General features: G+C 33.3%; 1 protein-coding gene across 1 annotated transcript in view; it reads left to right on the top strand.

Annotated features, from left to right (window-relative positions):
- The window catches only part of LOC131850505 (disintegrin and metalloproteinase domain-containing protein 10), a 72,722-nt gene that overhangs the window by 21,621 nt on the left and 32,664 nt on the right, over positions 1–18,437 (top strand). The window contains exons 2-3 of the mRNA XM_059200750.1: positions 9,337–9,545; positions 10,152–10,218. Coding sequence (XP_059056733.1) covers positions 9,337–9,545; positions 10,152–10,218 — 276 coding nt within the window. The remainder of the gene's footprint in view (positions 1–9,336; positions 9,546–10,151; positions 10,219–18,437) is intronic.

Genomic DNA, 18,437 nt, shown 5'->3' with positions numbered 1-18,437 from the left:
ATTCTTCTACAATTAAGAGAAAATATATTGATCCATTTATGCTACGTATAATAATTACTCCAATGAAATCTACAACCACACACACATATTTAAACACGTTATCTTTTACAGAATATGTTTTTTATAAGATTGCATAAATGGTATAGCTAACTAAACTAAGCTAAACACTTTATTACTACATTCATAAATATAAAAACTAAATACATACACCCGAAAATTTGATCAAAGTAGACATTGTACAAAGGCCCTGTTTCATCTATTTCAACCGTCAAGCAGCTTGATTTGTAAGATTTGTTACGTTTGTATATAAGATGTAAGGTGTAGAAGTCACCTTTCTATCCAAACTTAACGTAACCCAAAGAGTACGGAGGCATGATATCTTATTCCTCCGAAATTATAACGCATAACATGATGGAATATAGGCCATGCAATTGTTAAAACTTACAGTGATATAGTATCAAAATAACACATAGATATAAGCGATTATAAAACGATTTTTTTGACAGTGTATATAATTAAACATTAATCGATTGTATTTTTGTAATAACGGCGATATTTTGTTAAAACTTACAGTGATATAGCAAATAACTCATCCCAAAATTAAAATAAACTTAAATGTTTACGTAGTAATTAATAATATGTGTAGTCATGTACCTGTTACAAGGTGTTACCATAGGAGCTTTTTATTTTTTATCCTGCTTTCTTTATATATTTAATATATTAAGTACGTTATAAAAATAAATTGCATAGCTCGTGATATGGAGCTTGGGAAAAATGTAATAAATGCGAAACTGTCTATCTGTCCATTTGTTAAATTATCACATCTAAACTTCTGAACACGTCGTAATGAAAGTTGTGGAGGTAGTACGACGGGGACTGCTATAGGCTATCTTCTATCTCTAAAAGTGGCCACTCGTCACTTTTAGAATTCGTATTAAGTAAGTACTTAAGTTATATCTATCTTCTTACTATAATATTATAAACGCGAAAGTTTGTGAGTATGGATGGATGGACGTCGTTACTGTTTCACGCAAAAACTACTGAATGGATTTTAATGAAACTTTACAGTAATATAGCCTACAAATCAAAATATAGTCTATGAATTACATAGGCTATGAATAATAAAATAGTCGAAAAACACATAGACTATAAATTTCACGAGGCTTTTGAATTACCAAATCGATTCCTTTTTTCAAGGTCTCAATAATGAAAATGTCTGTGACCCCGATTTCATAACCCTTAACCCGATAATCTGCGTCGATTGCCACTGTGCAGTCTTTTCTCACTTGAGTGCGTTACTAAGTGATCGACAAAGTTCCTTTGAAGTGTTACCTACTTGTTAATGTTCAGTTTCTTGTGACGTCATTCGTTTCTATCCTGTGTCATATACATTCAAGTATATCTTTATAGAAAGGTGAATAAAACTATGAAGCTAGTAGGCATGTGTGTGATGCTCTGCAGAGCATTTAAGCTTAGCCTAAATGTACGCTACGTAGAGAATTCACGTAAATCCATTTTGGAACGTCGTAACGCAACTCTTGTAATTTTACTATATCGATCTGGAAAGTCGTAACTTTGTCATTTTTTCACCTTCCACTGATATTTTTCAGGAGAGTGCTTTGAAATTGACGAAAAAATTGCGCACCATATCTGGTGCAATATCGTTGACTGCCTGCCATAAAAATGTGGCATATAATACTCATATTTTAGACGCCTGGTTGTTTTGCCCAAAAGAAGCCACGCAAGCTTACGTATGTTTTTTCTTCTAGATACCTATGTATATACAACTAAAATTCTATCAAAATCTTACAAATTGATTTACATTTGTATTTTTGTTGAAATATTTTTAAATTTATATGTTACTTTAAAGTAATGATAGATATTATTTTACTCTCTAGAATAATTATTATTCATATATATGACGTTAGAGTCGAATTTACAGAATAGTATTATGCAGTATTTGTATGGAAATATCTTAATTTTAGTTTGTTGAAACTTGTCATTTTAGAAACCGCTTGGTATATTACCTTCTATATAATAAAACCACATGAAAACTAATCATAGTAACATTTTTACGAGGCCAACATGGTCAGAAGTGAACTCTATGGGTAGTAGTAAATCGGTTCAAAAAGATTTACAGTAGGTTGAAAATTAAAATCTACCGAATATTTATTTGTATATATTTTTTATTTTGGGTGGCTTAAATAGAATAGAATAGCTAGAAAAGAGAACGGTATCTCTTTTCTTTTTGTATCTATAAACATAGATATATACGAGAATGTCGGGTCAATAAAAGGTCGTAAGCAGTCAAACTAACTTAATGTTACATACTCGCAAGTTTCCAGACAACCCAAGCACACGTTCCATTCCCTTTGTTACATAGTTTAAAGAGGTATGAAATTCTCTGGGTGTCTTTCATTAAAAATAAACTAACATTAGTAATTGCAACTATAGAAAATTTGTGTTATATATTTTTATACTTGGGTATATATTCAATTAATCATTTTTTTATACAAATAAACCATTTATAGAAATATAAACTTAGCTTAATAAATATTTATTCAAAAATATAAAAAATTGCAATCGAATTCTGTAAACACCTACTTCTTTTTAAGTCAGTTGAAAATAGTAAATAGCAACTTTTACACAATTACGGTCGTTAGTGTGTGACTTTGACGTCGCAGTTTCGCAAATGTTAACGAGCCTACTCAAACTTGTGATGTGTCCTACCTGTCGTAACAATCTGAAACAACGCCAAGTGACAAGTTATAATGCGATCCTAAGACTTCCGTGGACATACTTGGCCGTCCACTAACTTGGCTAACGTACGGTGACATGTGGCCATTAACGGTTCCCTTGCCGTAACAGTGGAACGTAGAAAATGTCTATCATAATTTTGCCACAATTTATTGATAGTTCTCTTTTGTATAACCTTATCAATTCTCTATGTACAAGTAATTTTGAAGGCCTCGGTGGTCTAGCGGTTTAGCACCTTACTTCTGATGGTCGCGGGTTCGATGCATTTTCACACGGTACAAATATTTGTATTTATAAGTATAATTGTTTGTATCAATCTAGATGTTGTTATATATACATAGAAAATAGATAAAATATGTACCCACACCGGGCTTTCTATATGTATATTATGTATGTATTCACAAAGAAATATTTATACTTCTATGAGATGTCTAGTACTCATAACACAAGATCTGTTTATCTTGGGACACAGCGCCATTTAGTACCAAGGTAAACAGACCTCGTGGAGTTACTGATATAAATACTTAGATTTTTTTGTAAATACATACATAATATACATAGAAAATACCCAGATACATATTTTTGAATAATTGTATTTTATTTGTGTTTTAATGCATCGTATTGAGAAACATAATTTTTTATATTATTTGATTCGACTCGATCACGTTCAACCCGCATAGATAACGTCTAGTTTGGTTCGATTAAATGAGATAATAAATGCTTGCAAACAAAGTTGTATTGAAAAAAACTGATTGAACAGATAAATTCAAATTTTCTCTTTAATAAGATTGCGTGAGTCGTGTTGCAAATTGAATATTGTAATAACATATTTTCTTTTATGTAATTGAATTGGCAAAAATAATAACATGAATCATTGAGAATTATAAATTATTAAATAAGGTACTACAAATAATAATAACAACTTAAGACAATTCACACAGCGCCATCTGGTCCCAAACTAAGCAGAGCTTGTGTTATGGGTGCTAAACAACATATAGAAAATACTTAAATTAAACAATACAATCATACTCATGAATCATGAATACAAATGTTTATGCCGTGCGAGGAATCGAATCCGCGACCACCACAGGACGGATTACGAATTATTCTATGTATTACGACGATATTATTTTTAAATATGATTATATTTCTAATTAATAGCGTGCTTCTTGACACACCTTCTATATACATATATCTGTTTCATCTCATCCTATAAACTGGAATCAGCATACAAGCTTACTTGGCGCAGAATTATTAATTGGTGAGACGGTGGTACCCATGTTTACGAGTCTAACAAAGTTTTCCTCTGGTTTTAGGGTAGGGCCTTTGCCTATAACCGATTTTTAACCAAACGAGTTTAACTTACGCCATTAACAAAATTTTAGGTATGTACCTCAGCACAGACGAAAGGTCGGAACTCTGTTTTACTTCGTTCAAGTTCTAATACATTCGTGATTAGAACAGGGTCAAAATATTTTTATTATACCTCTGAAATAACAATAAGGGTGTCTTGTAGACTCGGTCCAGTTTTGTCTAATTCGAACTTATTTCTCGATACACTCTCTACGTACATCTGTATTACGTATTCAGTTGATTTAATGTTGATAATGGTTTATTTTTACTAATTGTCTTGTTTAAATATATTAAGTCATGCTTTCTTCCAGAGTATGGTAAGAAGTTTAAGTTGTTGGTGGAAGGTAATAATGTAGCTTAGTAATATATATATTTATGTCGATTTTGTTTCTGTTATTAACTCAATTGATGAGATGACATTAAAACAATGTTTAATAGTATATAAATATTTATAGAGAAAACCGTAATATTATTCTTTCACTGGCAATTTCAATTACATTTACTTTTACAAGTGTCAGCTGTGTCAACTTGACTCAACTGTTCTTGGAAATCAAAAGTATATGGATAAACAGCTGAATCCATAGACATATTGTTAAAAACGGATTTAATTTTAATATATTTTCAATATCAACAAATACACAACAGGTCTTTGTGAGATTTATTTTGCAGTTACCATACAAACGTTAGTACTACAACCATTCCTATTTTAGGAAACCTGGATTATAAAAAACGTAGTAAAACGGGCGAGCACGAGCTTTCCTTTGTGATTACATCCAGAGTGGCAGGGGGCGCTCCTGTCCCACTGACCTAGTGACACGGTGCCCAAAGCAAAAAGCTTCATTCCGCACTGTACCACTGGCATAGCGAATAAACTTGAATGTGTAAATACACTGCCAGTTCGTACTCCATACAAGCCGTGAATGATTGATGTGGCCCCTATATTATTGTACGTGTGAATATCCTATTTTTTTACTTCATAAAGCAAATATTTTGTAATATCTATTGTATTGAATTGTTCTTAACTGAAGCAGTCAGCTGCTCTGACGGCTTACAGACTAAAGTCATATTTGTAGTTTTATTTGGAACGTGATCAAGAGTAAACCTTAACCTTATAAAATCGATAATAATGTCATTTGCCTCTTACATTGACCGCGAAATATGGAATTATTACGTTCAAGAGTAGAGAGTTTAACTAGGTACAGTGCAATATTATTGGATCGCACTGTTTTACCTATTGGATTTTCGTCTGAAAAATTGTAATAGTCTTTTGTAGACAAACTAAAAATGCCCTATATTAATATTTTTAATTTTGACTTGATTCTTTATAAAAAATAGTACGTTTGTACAAGTACTTACACATACTTACATGGGTTGAGAATGTTATCTTGTATCAAATCGCCTACAATCTCCCAATTTTTGTTGTGTTTATTCAACTGCTATTCTAAATAGACACTAGCAGAGTTAACGAAGCAGTGCTAATAATAATTCCATTTGGCCCGGATACGTCCCTTTCTACTCCGATGCATAGTAACCTAACAGTGCTAGGTCGTTTCCTGTTATGCTTTTTCTCGAAATGAAGTCCTAACGAGAACAAATGGGCTATTTAGTCGCCTGAATATGGGTTACGTGCCTAACTCATTCACCACATAACTGCTTCCATATCAACAGACCGCGAAGTATTTATAATATATTATTACATACAGGACAACAAATAAATATTTTGCTTAATTTATTAGCATAATTTCTAAACTTATATTCAATGTACAACTATTAATAACATACTGTTAATAATTAACTATTAATAAATTAAAGACAATTTAAGAGTTAATTTGGTTTATAAATAAGTGTTAAATTGGGTTTAAAAACCAGCTTAAAAATAATGTCGTAAAGCTACGACAACCATAAATATACATGCACAATAAAAGTATGTACCGACACGTGTTGCACATTTGCATCCCATATTGTTGGCTAGCGACGTCACGTCATTCATTTTTTCATTTCTATTTCTGTTCTTAAGAACCTTTCCCTTTTAGGGTAGCGAAGGAAAAGGCAATTGTTACGAAATTTTACTGCTGTGAATTCGACTTTCATAAAGTTGTCCATTGTCCTCAACTTAAATGTCATCCAGAGTCCTCGAAAAGTTTATAATTAACGTTACGGAAAAATTCGAACTGAGGAAATCGAATGCCTCTGAGGAGTCGTTTAATCAAACTCGAGACTTAGAGCAAGTAAATGGAGAGGTGCGGTCGGCCATCGGTCCTCCGACGGGCGTTCGGTGCGGTGCGGGGTCGATATCTCTCAGAGACAACTTTACAACTTCATTACCATCTGATTTATCTCTGAAGTCCTATCAAAGCTAGACTTAACAAACATATGCTGACTTAATAATTATAAAAGTGAGGTTAAATTATTAACTGTTGATAAATAAAATTGGAGTGTCCGTTTGTAATATTGAAATAACCATTTTTAACTCTTTAGATATACGTATATACGGTACATACTCCAAAATAATATTTTTTTCCATTTTTATCTGTCTGTCTTTTTGTTCCGGCTAATCTCTAAAATGGCATGACTGATTTTGACGGAATATTTTTGGCAGGTGTAATAAGGAGTATCCTAGGCTACTTTTATTTTATAGAAATAAAGATAAATTCCACGCGGACGAAGTCACGGGTTCAGCTAGTATAAAAAAATATTTGATGTATTGATACTTACTTTTAGTACTAGTAGTAAGTACTTACTTTTTATACTTTTAGGTATTGACTTAAGGGGGTCTTCCTATGTGAGGCCTGTTTTTTAGGGATATTTTAGGATTTTTTTTCTACGACCAGTAAATATTTAGAGCTTCAAGTTTTTTATCATTTATTAACACATATTTGGACAGTATAAATATAAAATTTCAGCTAAAAATATTCAGTCAAACTAGAGTTACAGCGCTCTGAACACCCCCGCCTCGAAAAAAAGAGCTCCCACTTCCTCCACGATTCCGGCTGATCGGCTTATCTGAAAAAAAAAAAAAAAAAAACGGCGTTTTAATTTGTAGGCTTAAAAGCACGGAAATACAATAATAAAATGAAAATAAAAAAAAATTGATTTTTGATAGACATTTTAAATAAAAGTTGCAAATTAGGCGTTTTTTTTTTTTTTTTGCTATAAAAAAATCGAAGTTTTGAAAATTTTCGATTGATAATAGTTCATTCCATGCGTTTACATATATTGAGTGTGCCCTGTAAATTTCAAGTAATTCGGTCCAGCCGTTTCTGAGATACAACGGAGGAAAGTTTGAAAAACACAGTTTTGAGAAAAACGCGTTTAAAGTTTCAAGTCCGTTAAAAACTATTAAAATATCAACTTACTCTCAATCGGCGATATAGAGTATTCCTTCCTCTTCCTCGTGAAACTCTTTTAAAGCAGATTGTTCAGCTCTTGAGTCAATCCTGGCTTGTTTAACGACATCACTTACGCGCCGCTCAGAGCGTTAGTTTCGCTTTTCATCCCGTTTCTCAACATACGCTTGGGCTTCACGACCAACAGGGCATCCCATAATCGACATTACTTTTAAAATACCTTGAAAACCTTCATTAAAGATAATAACTGAAGTAGCTAGCAATTTCAACAACTTTGGGACCAGAATGAAGATGTTTATCCAAATCAAAGAATTCAAAGATTCGTTATTGTTTTGTGTCTCTGCTCCTAAACAACGAATTAATAATTCGTCTTTCGATAAATCTTCGAAAACCGGTTTGATAGCTTCTTGGACTTGCGGAATTAGAGGTGGTTTATCGTGATGAAATTGGTCCAGTTCATTATTAGCTTCAGCCTTACGCCATTTACACCAACTGTCTTCGCCTTCTGGACAAAATTGATGCTGAGGGTTTTCATCAGAAGAACATTTGTGATAGTACGTTGCCCAAACTTCCTTTCTCATATCTTCAAGCGAATCTGGATGGCGTCGAATTGCTAATCCGTAGAATTTTGTAATTTCTTGGATAACTTTATCAGTAAGTTTACCTGCTCCTTTTCCTCCTATTCCTTTATTGGTTTTATCCTTTTTAAGTCTGTAGAAACGTGTCTAAACTTGTATAAACAAATATATTAATAAAAGATCCAGGTATAAAGCCGACGGTACACAATAGGCCCGGTCTATAACTGCCAACTCACCGCTCCGAACCGCTCTTTCTTTTACCTGCTGTATCTTTAAAACGACTTCGAATTTTCTAAAATCGCTTTACTACCGTATTCTAGACATGTTAAGGGAGCAATTTATGAAAAAAAAAAAATCGATTTTTTCAACCCATCACATAGGAAGACCCCCTTAAATTTAACATAATGCATAAATGGTTTTATGTAGTGAAAAATTGACAGAAACTTAGACAGCCGCGAACTTATTAAGATTTAGGGCTCTTCGAATTGGCCTACTTGAATAAAAAATGTGATCGCTGTTCATTCCCAATCCTTATTTATTATCCTTCGAAATTGAATTGCATTTTCGCCAACAAACGGATATAAACTTTTTTGAATTCTTATTGTGCGGCATCTCCTTTGTCCTATTTCATCTGAAGCACCTTTGTCTTCTGTTTTATTATTTACTTAGTTATATTAAAATGCTTATACGTTCCATTTAATCCCCTTTGTGTTTGTAATCTAACGTCAAACCTGGTTTATTTACAAGGTAGACAGAAGAGACAAGAGGCAACGGAAAGTGATATCATGTTCATAACCCGGCTCGGGGAGCCAGCGTAAACCGTTAGCGCAAGCAGGTGTATTTTCCATTATCATCTATTAAAAAAACCCGGCTTTAGGCGAGTTGTTATTACACTAACAACCCTGTTGCTAGCAATGTACGTCCGGTTAACCTCCACGCGGTTCACCCTGGAAACCATCGTGGTAATTTGGCATTTGTCAAGATAGGCTAACTGCGCGCGTAAATTGTTAGCACAAGCGGGTGCATCATTTCATTTCAATTTCATTATCATTCGTAAAAAACAGCTCTGGTGTAGCTACATGGCAAATTGTACCTATATCCTCTTTCCCTTTGTGTTGTATAGTTGTTTACCCATCTTTCATCTGACATTCGTAGGTGACTCTTTTTCTCATGTGCAACTGTCTTTCAAATTAGCTATCTCTTCCAATTAGAACCAATTTCGTTTATATTTTTTATAAACAGAAATTTGAAGCAGCGAAATGTATTTGTATTTTAATCATTTTTATTTTTATTTTTTACAGCATCTCATCTCACGAACAGTCGACTCAGCGAATATATCGAGCGCTACGAACCGTTAGATTACGATGCAGATGCAGTCCACGAGCAACATCTTCGTAGACGGCGGTCTACAGACACACAGACAGACCTACGATTGCACTTCCGGGCGCATGGTAGAAGATTCAATCTTCGCTTACGCCGAGATCTCTCGGCTTTTAGTGATGATTTTCAGGTAAACAAAATGTTTAAATATCTCCTAACCTTTTCTTCTTTTTTAAATAAGTAAGCTCTAATCCAGACTTGGAACTACCTTGAAAATATGTCTATGCCGTTAACCGATGACATATACTCTTTTTGGCGACACCATAATAGTACCCAACGTAGAAAGCATGAAGAGAATGTTCTTATAAACAATACCGAAAGGCAACGTAGGTAAACTATCGTAGTCATATTTCATCAAAAGCCATTGCGTATGTGGTTTGTCGCGTCCTGTAATCGTCCACCATATGTGATGTGTTTGCAACTTATTACATTTTAAAACATATTTTCTCATTGAGATGATCCTGTAATGAAACAGAAAGTAATGTCGGATTGAAGATTTTCCCATCGAATTTTGGAGATTTTGTGCTTGTAGCGATGGCGGAAAAATATGTGGGAGGTAGGGATAAAAATTAAATTTTGGGCATCGTGGGGGATTTCATGAGCGTTCATGTAGGCTTAAAAATAATCTATATCTATCCTAATTAGTTGTTATCTGACAGATATCAACAGAGCCTGAAGTTTATCACAAGATGTAAAGATTGTATTTGAAATGTTTTTATATAAATATTTTTTTTAGGTGGAAGGTTCACAGGGACAACTCCACGACGTCGACACGTCACACTTATATCACGGCGAATTGGCTGGTAAGTTATTCATTTATAATTAAGTTTAATATAATTTTTATTAATAAAACATCGTAGTTTGATGATAATTAATCGATGTTTGCTCAGACGTTATAAAATTCGATTCATGAGTTACATTACTAAAGAACATAAATATCTCAATTTATAAAGCCATATACACAATATGTTTATATGGTACGATTCGACTATTATATTACAGACTATTACTATTACTAGTAATCAAAACAGTAGCTACTTCCTAAACGAACTATCAGGAATTGCAGTAATTTTATAACACAATAACTCGGAAGCGTAAACAACTTAGTTTGAGATAAAAGCTTTAACATCGCCTACCCTTATACCTAGTAACAAGATAGCCTCAAAGTTTGGATGTGGTATGTTGCGAATTGGCAACAGCCAAACGGGCGCGACTCTCATTGTGCACTGGATCCGCCGACGCAGCGCCCGACATTATCTACACCAAGATAGAGCGCTATTGTTTGTCCTCGTCCCGCGAGACAATTTAATAAATCCTGCCTCTGACTATGTCAACCGCGATTGTGTCTTTCTATAATCAAAAGCAGCCTAAACGTGAACTACTTTTTCTTAATATGGATTTAGATTAGACACAGTAGGCGAATTCTCATTCCCTATTGCTTTTCACGTTATATTTAGTGTAAACATGAGATAACTACTGGTATTTAAGGAGGAGCAGGCATTTTAGCGATCGATCGTCATTGTTGCTATAAAGACATTACCGTAAAATACCTGAAGTTTGTCACACATATGCCTGTTTCATTGGCGTGATCAGTACACTAACATTAGTTGATTGCATAATAATTCTTGTTGTTACATGTCTGTTTTATGTTTTAATTTACAAATTCATATTTCTAGGGTTATCCAATTACCATCTTTTCTAGTTTTTTATTTTCATCTTGTCAACGCTGCAAAGATTTGTTGTTTCACGTCAAGAAAACTAATAATGATTTCTTAAGAGCATTAAAACATATTTCTTTTTGCAATTACTGGTGGGACCGCGTCAAAGTCTCGGCTAATTGGGAGCTTTCGGCGACCACTTGACTTTTAATGTGGGGTGCAGCCCGGAGTCGACGCCAGCCCGGTAGGCTTACGAAAGAAAGATGCTATGTAAATAATCTTTTTTGAAAATTTCGACGCCATTCTCCATTCCCGAAGTATGCAAATTATGTTCGCTAAATAAAATCTTATCGTTTATGTTTGTATAAATAAATAAATCACCATTGCAATAGGCCACGATGTTTAACTTTATGTGAAGTTGGCTACTCTATTTGTTCTACTTGAAGTTCTTGGTTACTCTATATTGCGATAACAAAAGGCAACGAAGTTTGTAAATTATCTTGGTCTACTTCGCATACAATAGACTTATTGTTAGGACAGACTAGACTAGACAGATTTTGTTACATTTAAATAACTGTAATATCAGCTCAAAACATATAAAACATTTGAAATCTATGCCTAAGTTTTATATGTTTTCGATCGATCCCCCGTCCAATTTAAAAGAGGGTGGAAATTACAAAAGCCTGTCCCGAGGTTCGAACCCCTAGTCATGGCATCAGACTGAAGTCGTATCCGTCATGCAGGAATTAGCCTTCATCCACTGCCACAACTACCAATTTCAGTCATCCCACGAGTTGGGAATCCATTTGCACCCCCGGCCCCCTTTCGTTGGGTAAAGCTGCATAAGTATACGCCGGCTATGATCAACGGCATTAGAACAGTTTAAAAAATATATTTAACGACCTGTAACACATGGACGGCAAAACGTCCTCATTGGATGACGCCCGTGTTAAGCTTTATAAGTAGCTATACCTGAGGATTGCGCTGACATGGCTATAATATTACAGGGTGTGCACCCTGTAATTTTATAGCAAAACAAGCCACATCGGTAGAGATGTGTGAGATTTTCGACGATTTTCCACAAAATCTATCTAGGGATATAACAATATCTGCGTGTGTTTATATTATACATTATTCTACGTTTGTTGTGATCGGGGAACTTTTGGAGCTGTGTAAATGGATAAAGTTATGGTGAGGGCGCTGTCGCATCGATCGCAGTTCGTCGCCCTACTTACTGCGATGGATGCACTTAACGCGAGCTGCAGCAGACGTTTAGCATGCAACTCCCACTGCTACAACTCCACAATCACATGTTTAATTGCAACGTTTCCTGTAAACTATAAAAAAATGGGCCGATCAAGTTTTGTATGTAGAATCGTTTCCTGAACATTTCAGAATAAAATAAAGTTTGAAAGTTATATCGTTTACTATTAATAGCATAATAATGCGATAGCTATCAACGTATTAAAAAAATCGAGTCCGTTGTAATAATATCGTAAGCGTAAGGGTTCAATACTTATTTTTATTATCCAATGGGTTCAATAATCATAATTTTGATTCTGACTAAAATTTTTGTGTCAGTATTAATTTCCGAAGGATCACTACTGTCGCGTTACATTTCAAAAAAGCTCGGTAAAATGTGGGTATGTTGACAGATTTGCAATCAGACAGAAGTCAGACATGCCACTCATCAGCATATTTTTCTTATTTATTATTTTAGTAATCGATATATTGATGTACTTGTTAGCTTTGTTGATTTGTTTTGCTACTTGGTTTCTTTGGACTGTATGTAAAGTTTTACGTGAAGAAAAACTATGAGAAAGAATATTGATAGAGACAAAGTGGAATAATAGAGAACAATTAAGAAAACAGTTTAAAATATATTTACAGTAAAAGTGAAAGGCTCAAGCCCAGACTGATCGGCAATGTCCTTCAAATTAAGTTGATAAATGTGTAATATTATGTATATACCTAATCATTACAATTGGTGAATTAAGGCTTCCATGTAAGATGTAGACGTAAGAAGCAAACAAACTTAATTTCAAACAATTAATATTTTTATCGTATTTAAATTCATCCAAGAGGCACTACATAAAAGTACATAGCTGTTTAAAACACATCCCAGTAACCCGTACAAACCTGTATTATACAGTAAATAAAATTACTCGATAATAAAATAAATTTGATGTAATAGCAAACTCTTGACTTCAGAAAATGTACGTGAATTTTTCTGCTACTGCTCTTAAATTTTACTGAAAACATTTTCGGAGCCCTGTGGTTTGTGCGGGAAACATTTCACGTCTCTTTTCTATTTATTCACCAGCCTTCGTTATGTATGTCTAAAATACTTTCCCGAGTGTTTTTATAACTGCGCCCATAAAAGGTGGATGCCTATAATTGCATTTTATTACGAATTATTTAAAATCTAATAGACACTAAATTATCTATGTTACGAGATAATAATATTTAATCTGAATCTGTATAAAAAGTTGTTTTTTCTTCTCTATCTAATACTTTAAAGTCACAATATCGAATAATATTGTAAAGATAAATATTAGCCCTATTGTAAGTTTGCTTCAAATCAAAAAAATTAAAAAAAATAGTTGACCACTTTTAATAACTTAAATCAACTATATAGTTACAATATAATCGAATAACGTAGTCTGTATTCTACAATATTTTAGTTTTTGGATTTAGAATGTTTTAAACTTTACCAACAAACATTGTTATTTTAGTCGTATAAAAACCATTTATATTTTCCTACGACTACTTATTTGCACAATTACATTTCTAATTCTGTATACGATTTAGGAACTTAATTTAACGGAAGTGCAAACCGTGACATTAATTTATGAACGCAATATCAGCTGCATGTCGCGTGTGCTTACGAGCATGCAGTAGGTATGTTTAGTTCTACACGTGTACAGAGCTATACCTAATTATTGTTTAATTTACGTAGCAAGTCATTACAACCATGACGATCCCCCTATCACCTGCCGTTTACCCATAACAATGAGTCACCACTGCTAACCGTACTATTACTAGTTTAACAATAGGGTAACTTTTGACAAAGAGGGAATGGGATTGTAATACAGATTTCTGGGATATACTAGTAATGTATCCTTGACCTCCACGCAAACCCTTGGACATAATAGTGGTAAATGCCGAAGTAAGTACATTCTATTCTCATCTTTTCATTTACTAGCCCATTCAAGTTCAAATTTCCATTATCATTCCCAGATAAGCTAATAACAGAAATGAATCCCGTATCATATCGCCCTCGAGAAATTCACGTTTGTCGATATAATTTTGCTATTTACTTTTTTATGTCATTAGAACATTATTAAAATATAGGACGCCGAGGAAGGACATTATCGAAAAAGGGCTTTATGCATAATACACTTATTATAATAATGGCTTAATTAAAAAATTTGTCTACTTTATAATTGTGTTATTAAGTCTATTTTCAAAAATTTTTAATTTCTGAATTACACCAGTATTGTACTAGATATGCGACTTATTAACGCTCATCCTTACTAATATTATAAATGCGAAAGTAACTCTGTCTGTCTGTCTGTCTGTCTGTCTGTCTGTCTCGCTTTCACGCCAAAACTACTGAACTGATTTAAATGAAATTTGGTACCCATATAGTCTAGACGCCGAGGAAGGACATGTACAAAGTTTATTTACGGGTATATATCTGTATTTTTATTTACATTTCTGTGACATTTGACTTTGAATCGTATTCAAGAATACTTACTGTTTGATGTTTTATTGATTATCAGATAAGTTCATAGAGATTATATCAAACTAGCAACATATTAAATCCGAGTTCCTTGGTGACAGTCATATAAATTTAGTTATTTTATTTATAATATTATGTTATTGGTCTGGCTTTTCAAAGTCCATTTAAATTTGTAAATATCACATTGTCACCATTCAAGCAAATTTGAAGCGTTGTTTTTTGCCATATAAATTTAAGTACTAATATTCTTATTAAAAATAAAGTCTAGGAGTTTGTAAAAAGGGTTAGAAACTGAAAGAGGAATTTTTTAGTGTTGTGTGAATTTTTAATGTCAAATGATCTTTTGATTCAGCCATAAATGGTTAATGATTCTTCTATAATAATAAAAATGGATAAGCTGAATGTTTGTTAGTTTTTGGCTGTTGATTGAATTGTATGGAATTATGTAGGGAAATTTCAAATTTCACTATTTTACGCGGACGAAGTCGCGGGTACAGCTAGTTTATTTATAATATTACTGGCTGTCCCGGCAAACGTTGTTTTGCCATATAAATTTAAGTACTAATATTCTTATTAAAAATAGGGGTTTGTATTAGAAAATTTAGTATTGTGTGAATTTTTAATGTCAAATGATCTTTTGATTAGAGAATGATTCTTCTATAATATAAAAATGGATAGCTGAATGTGTTGCTAAGCGCAAATTTCGAGGACTACTAAACAGATTTCGCTAATTCTTTTTTAGAATATATCTTATAGTTGAAAATTCTGTAATCCCGTACAAACGATTCGTAATGATCAATTTGAACATAAAATTTTATAAAGTCGGTCAAGCCGTTTCATAGGAACTAACATTGTGTCACGAGAATTTTGTATATAAGAAGATATCATGTATACTATCGCTAAGTACTCATATACAACGAATTCAATAATACAGTAGGTATAATTTGAAAACGTGATTGTTTAAACCTGTTTTGTGCGTAAAAATACTCAAACAATGTATCAATTGGAAAGAGAAACATTTTCATCGACAAAGTTTTGTTACATACGGGTTGCGCGAATTCCTTTGTCAAGGAATGTCTCAATAACGTCCATTCGTTACAAATGAAACTTAACGTGATGCCGTTATACTCGACTTATTTTGTAAAAATACCAATCAAAATATTCATTATGGAAATAATGATATATTCTCATATACGAATCTTTCAGCGTATTTTAAAACAGGAGAGCAGTTACTAAATTGATTCTTATATTTTTACATGCACGTTATCTTCAGCTGTTATGCTTCTTTTATCAATCGACAACATTTATGTCTGTGTTAATCTAATACCAATTCTTTTTTGATGATTCTTTTTTGTGAGTACTTTTTATGAAACAATTTTTTAGAATAGTAATCTCCGACTCGATTGAAAATAGGCGCGTATGTTTTCTATGTATATCTGTGTTGGTCTTAAACTAATCAATCGATCAATCATTTATTCATGATTTGACTAGTTATACGCAATAACATCAAGCTATTAGTTTTATATATGGTATAAACTTAAATAGAAATATCAATAAATGTAGACTTTTAATTAGGTAAATGGGCTAAAGTCGTCTAATTCCTTTCAACTAGGAAATATCCTCACAATCGTCATATATAACAATACATAGACCTTATAACGTTATTGATAAGTACAAGTAACTTAGATTGCATCGAAATAGACATTAATCTAAATTAATGTGACAAAATTTCTTAACTCATATCTCTATACCAAGAGATAAGAAAAGAGCAAACAAACAGAGCTTTTCGAATATAAAATTGTACAAATTAGTACATACGGTACAGATATCAAAATAATTAAAACCAAATTATTGAATACAAATTTCTAAGAAGTCGCACAACACTCAATATCGGTCATTGTATGCAAACCTGTATTGTTTCGACCTTGCGGAAACTACCTTCGATCACGAGCGTGGCAAATTGTCGGGGGATATGATTGAATTCCACACAGGTACGAGTTTGTCACGTCGACTGATTCGACACCGGAATCGAAAACTATCACCGGTTGTCTACGACGATTTGTTCCCTTGAAATGTTGGGTACTATAAATATTTCTTCTCGAGTAAAACGTGTCCAACATCAATCAATATCAGTCGCCAATTAAATTTTATCCTATACAATAGACACATACCTATAATATAGTTAATTAAATATTATATATTAATTAACTAGTTAGTCTATTGAATTTTTATTGTGTAGATGATGGATGTAATGGTGCATTTGCCTACGATAATTATATATTGCTAGTCACCAGTGAAGAATGATATGTTGAGCAGGTCAGTTTGATCACATTGATAATACAACGTGCCATGGGCCAAATCTCGGATTTTTGTATAGTTATTAAGACTTGTGGAAGGAACATTTCATCCATATATTGTCCTAACCCAATGGGACTCCTTTGACAGAACAACTAAGGGCGTATATAGCAGCCGTGGGAATAGTAGAGTAAATACTCTTAGGAGGACTAGTGTCCAGTAGAGCGATTATGGTGATGAAGAAGGTTTATTTATGGTGTTTAACATAACAAAGAATGTAAATATAGACAAGACTGTTATAAATTATAGTAAATTGTTAGCAAAACGTACTTATACCCAGCAATTTACTGCCCGGGTTGGTATTTCAAATAACATATATGCGCGAAATGCAGTAGGTACATCTCATTGTTGTCACGAAGTTAAAATAAGATAGTAAGCTCCATTCATAAACTCGCTATATTAGTTACAAAAAAACAAGCATGTGGGGAAATGTTATTTTTAATGTTTTTTATTACTTAATAAATGTTACAGTTTGTTTTACGCTATGACGTCACAGTATATTTAAACAGGTCATGTTGTCTATATTTATCTATAGCACAGATAACATAATATTACATACAGATACCCCATCCCATACAAGAAAATGGTTCCTTCCTAACTCGGGCTATTCTTCGGGCTATTTTATTTCGCCACCGTAGCCGCTAGATGTCGCTAGATCTGAAGCAGTTCGGATTACTAGTGGGTGCTTAGTAACAAAGCATGAAAATAGATGGCAGTCAATTCAGTCTACATGACATCTGTTTTGCAAAGATATGTATATAATAGATATGTAGGTAACTGTATCGTGTACCTCATTAGGGACAATTCAAGATTCAATGTAAATGTGTAGGTATAATATCGTTAGCCGACACTCTGCAGATATGGCTTATGTGCCAATGTATATACCTATTATGTTATGGTTTATTTTACATTCCATGCCTATTTTTTTGATATGTTGTAACGCGTCTGCACTATACGTATAGCCTGATTTTGATACGTTTATACTCGTACGTATCAAAATCGGGCTATACGATTTTTTATTTCAATCGTTATATGTATGAGACTGATTTTAGCTACAATTAATTTACTGGTATATACCTCATGTATTCTACGATGTACCCCTCTTTTACCTAATGAGAATTCCGCTATATCTCATATATAAATTTTGTATCACAGTGTTAGTTGCCATATTTCTCCCACATTTTGATGAAATTTGATATGTATACTTGCCAGGTCTGAGGTAGGGTTGTTATCTATTTTTTATACCCCTAAGTCATAGGGGTGG

Source organism: Achroia grisella, unplaced genomic scaffold (assembly GCF_030625045.1).
Source record: "Achroia grisella isolate CSIRO2021 unplaced genomic scaffold, CSIRO_AGI_Agris_v1 utg770, whole genome shotgun sequence".
Taxonomy (NCBI): domain Eukaryota; kingdom Metazoa; phylum Arthropoda; class Insecta; order Lepidoptera; family Pyralidae; genus Achroia; species Achroia grisella.
This window is presented reverse-complemented; position numbering and strand designations above follow the sequence as displayed.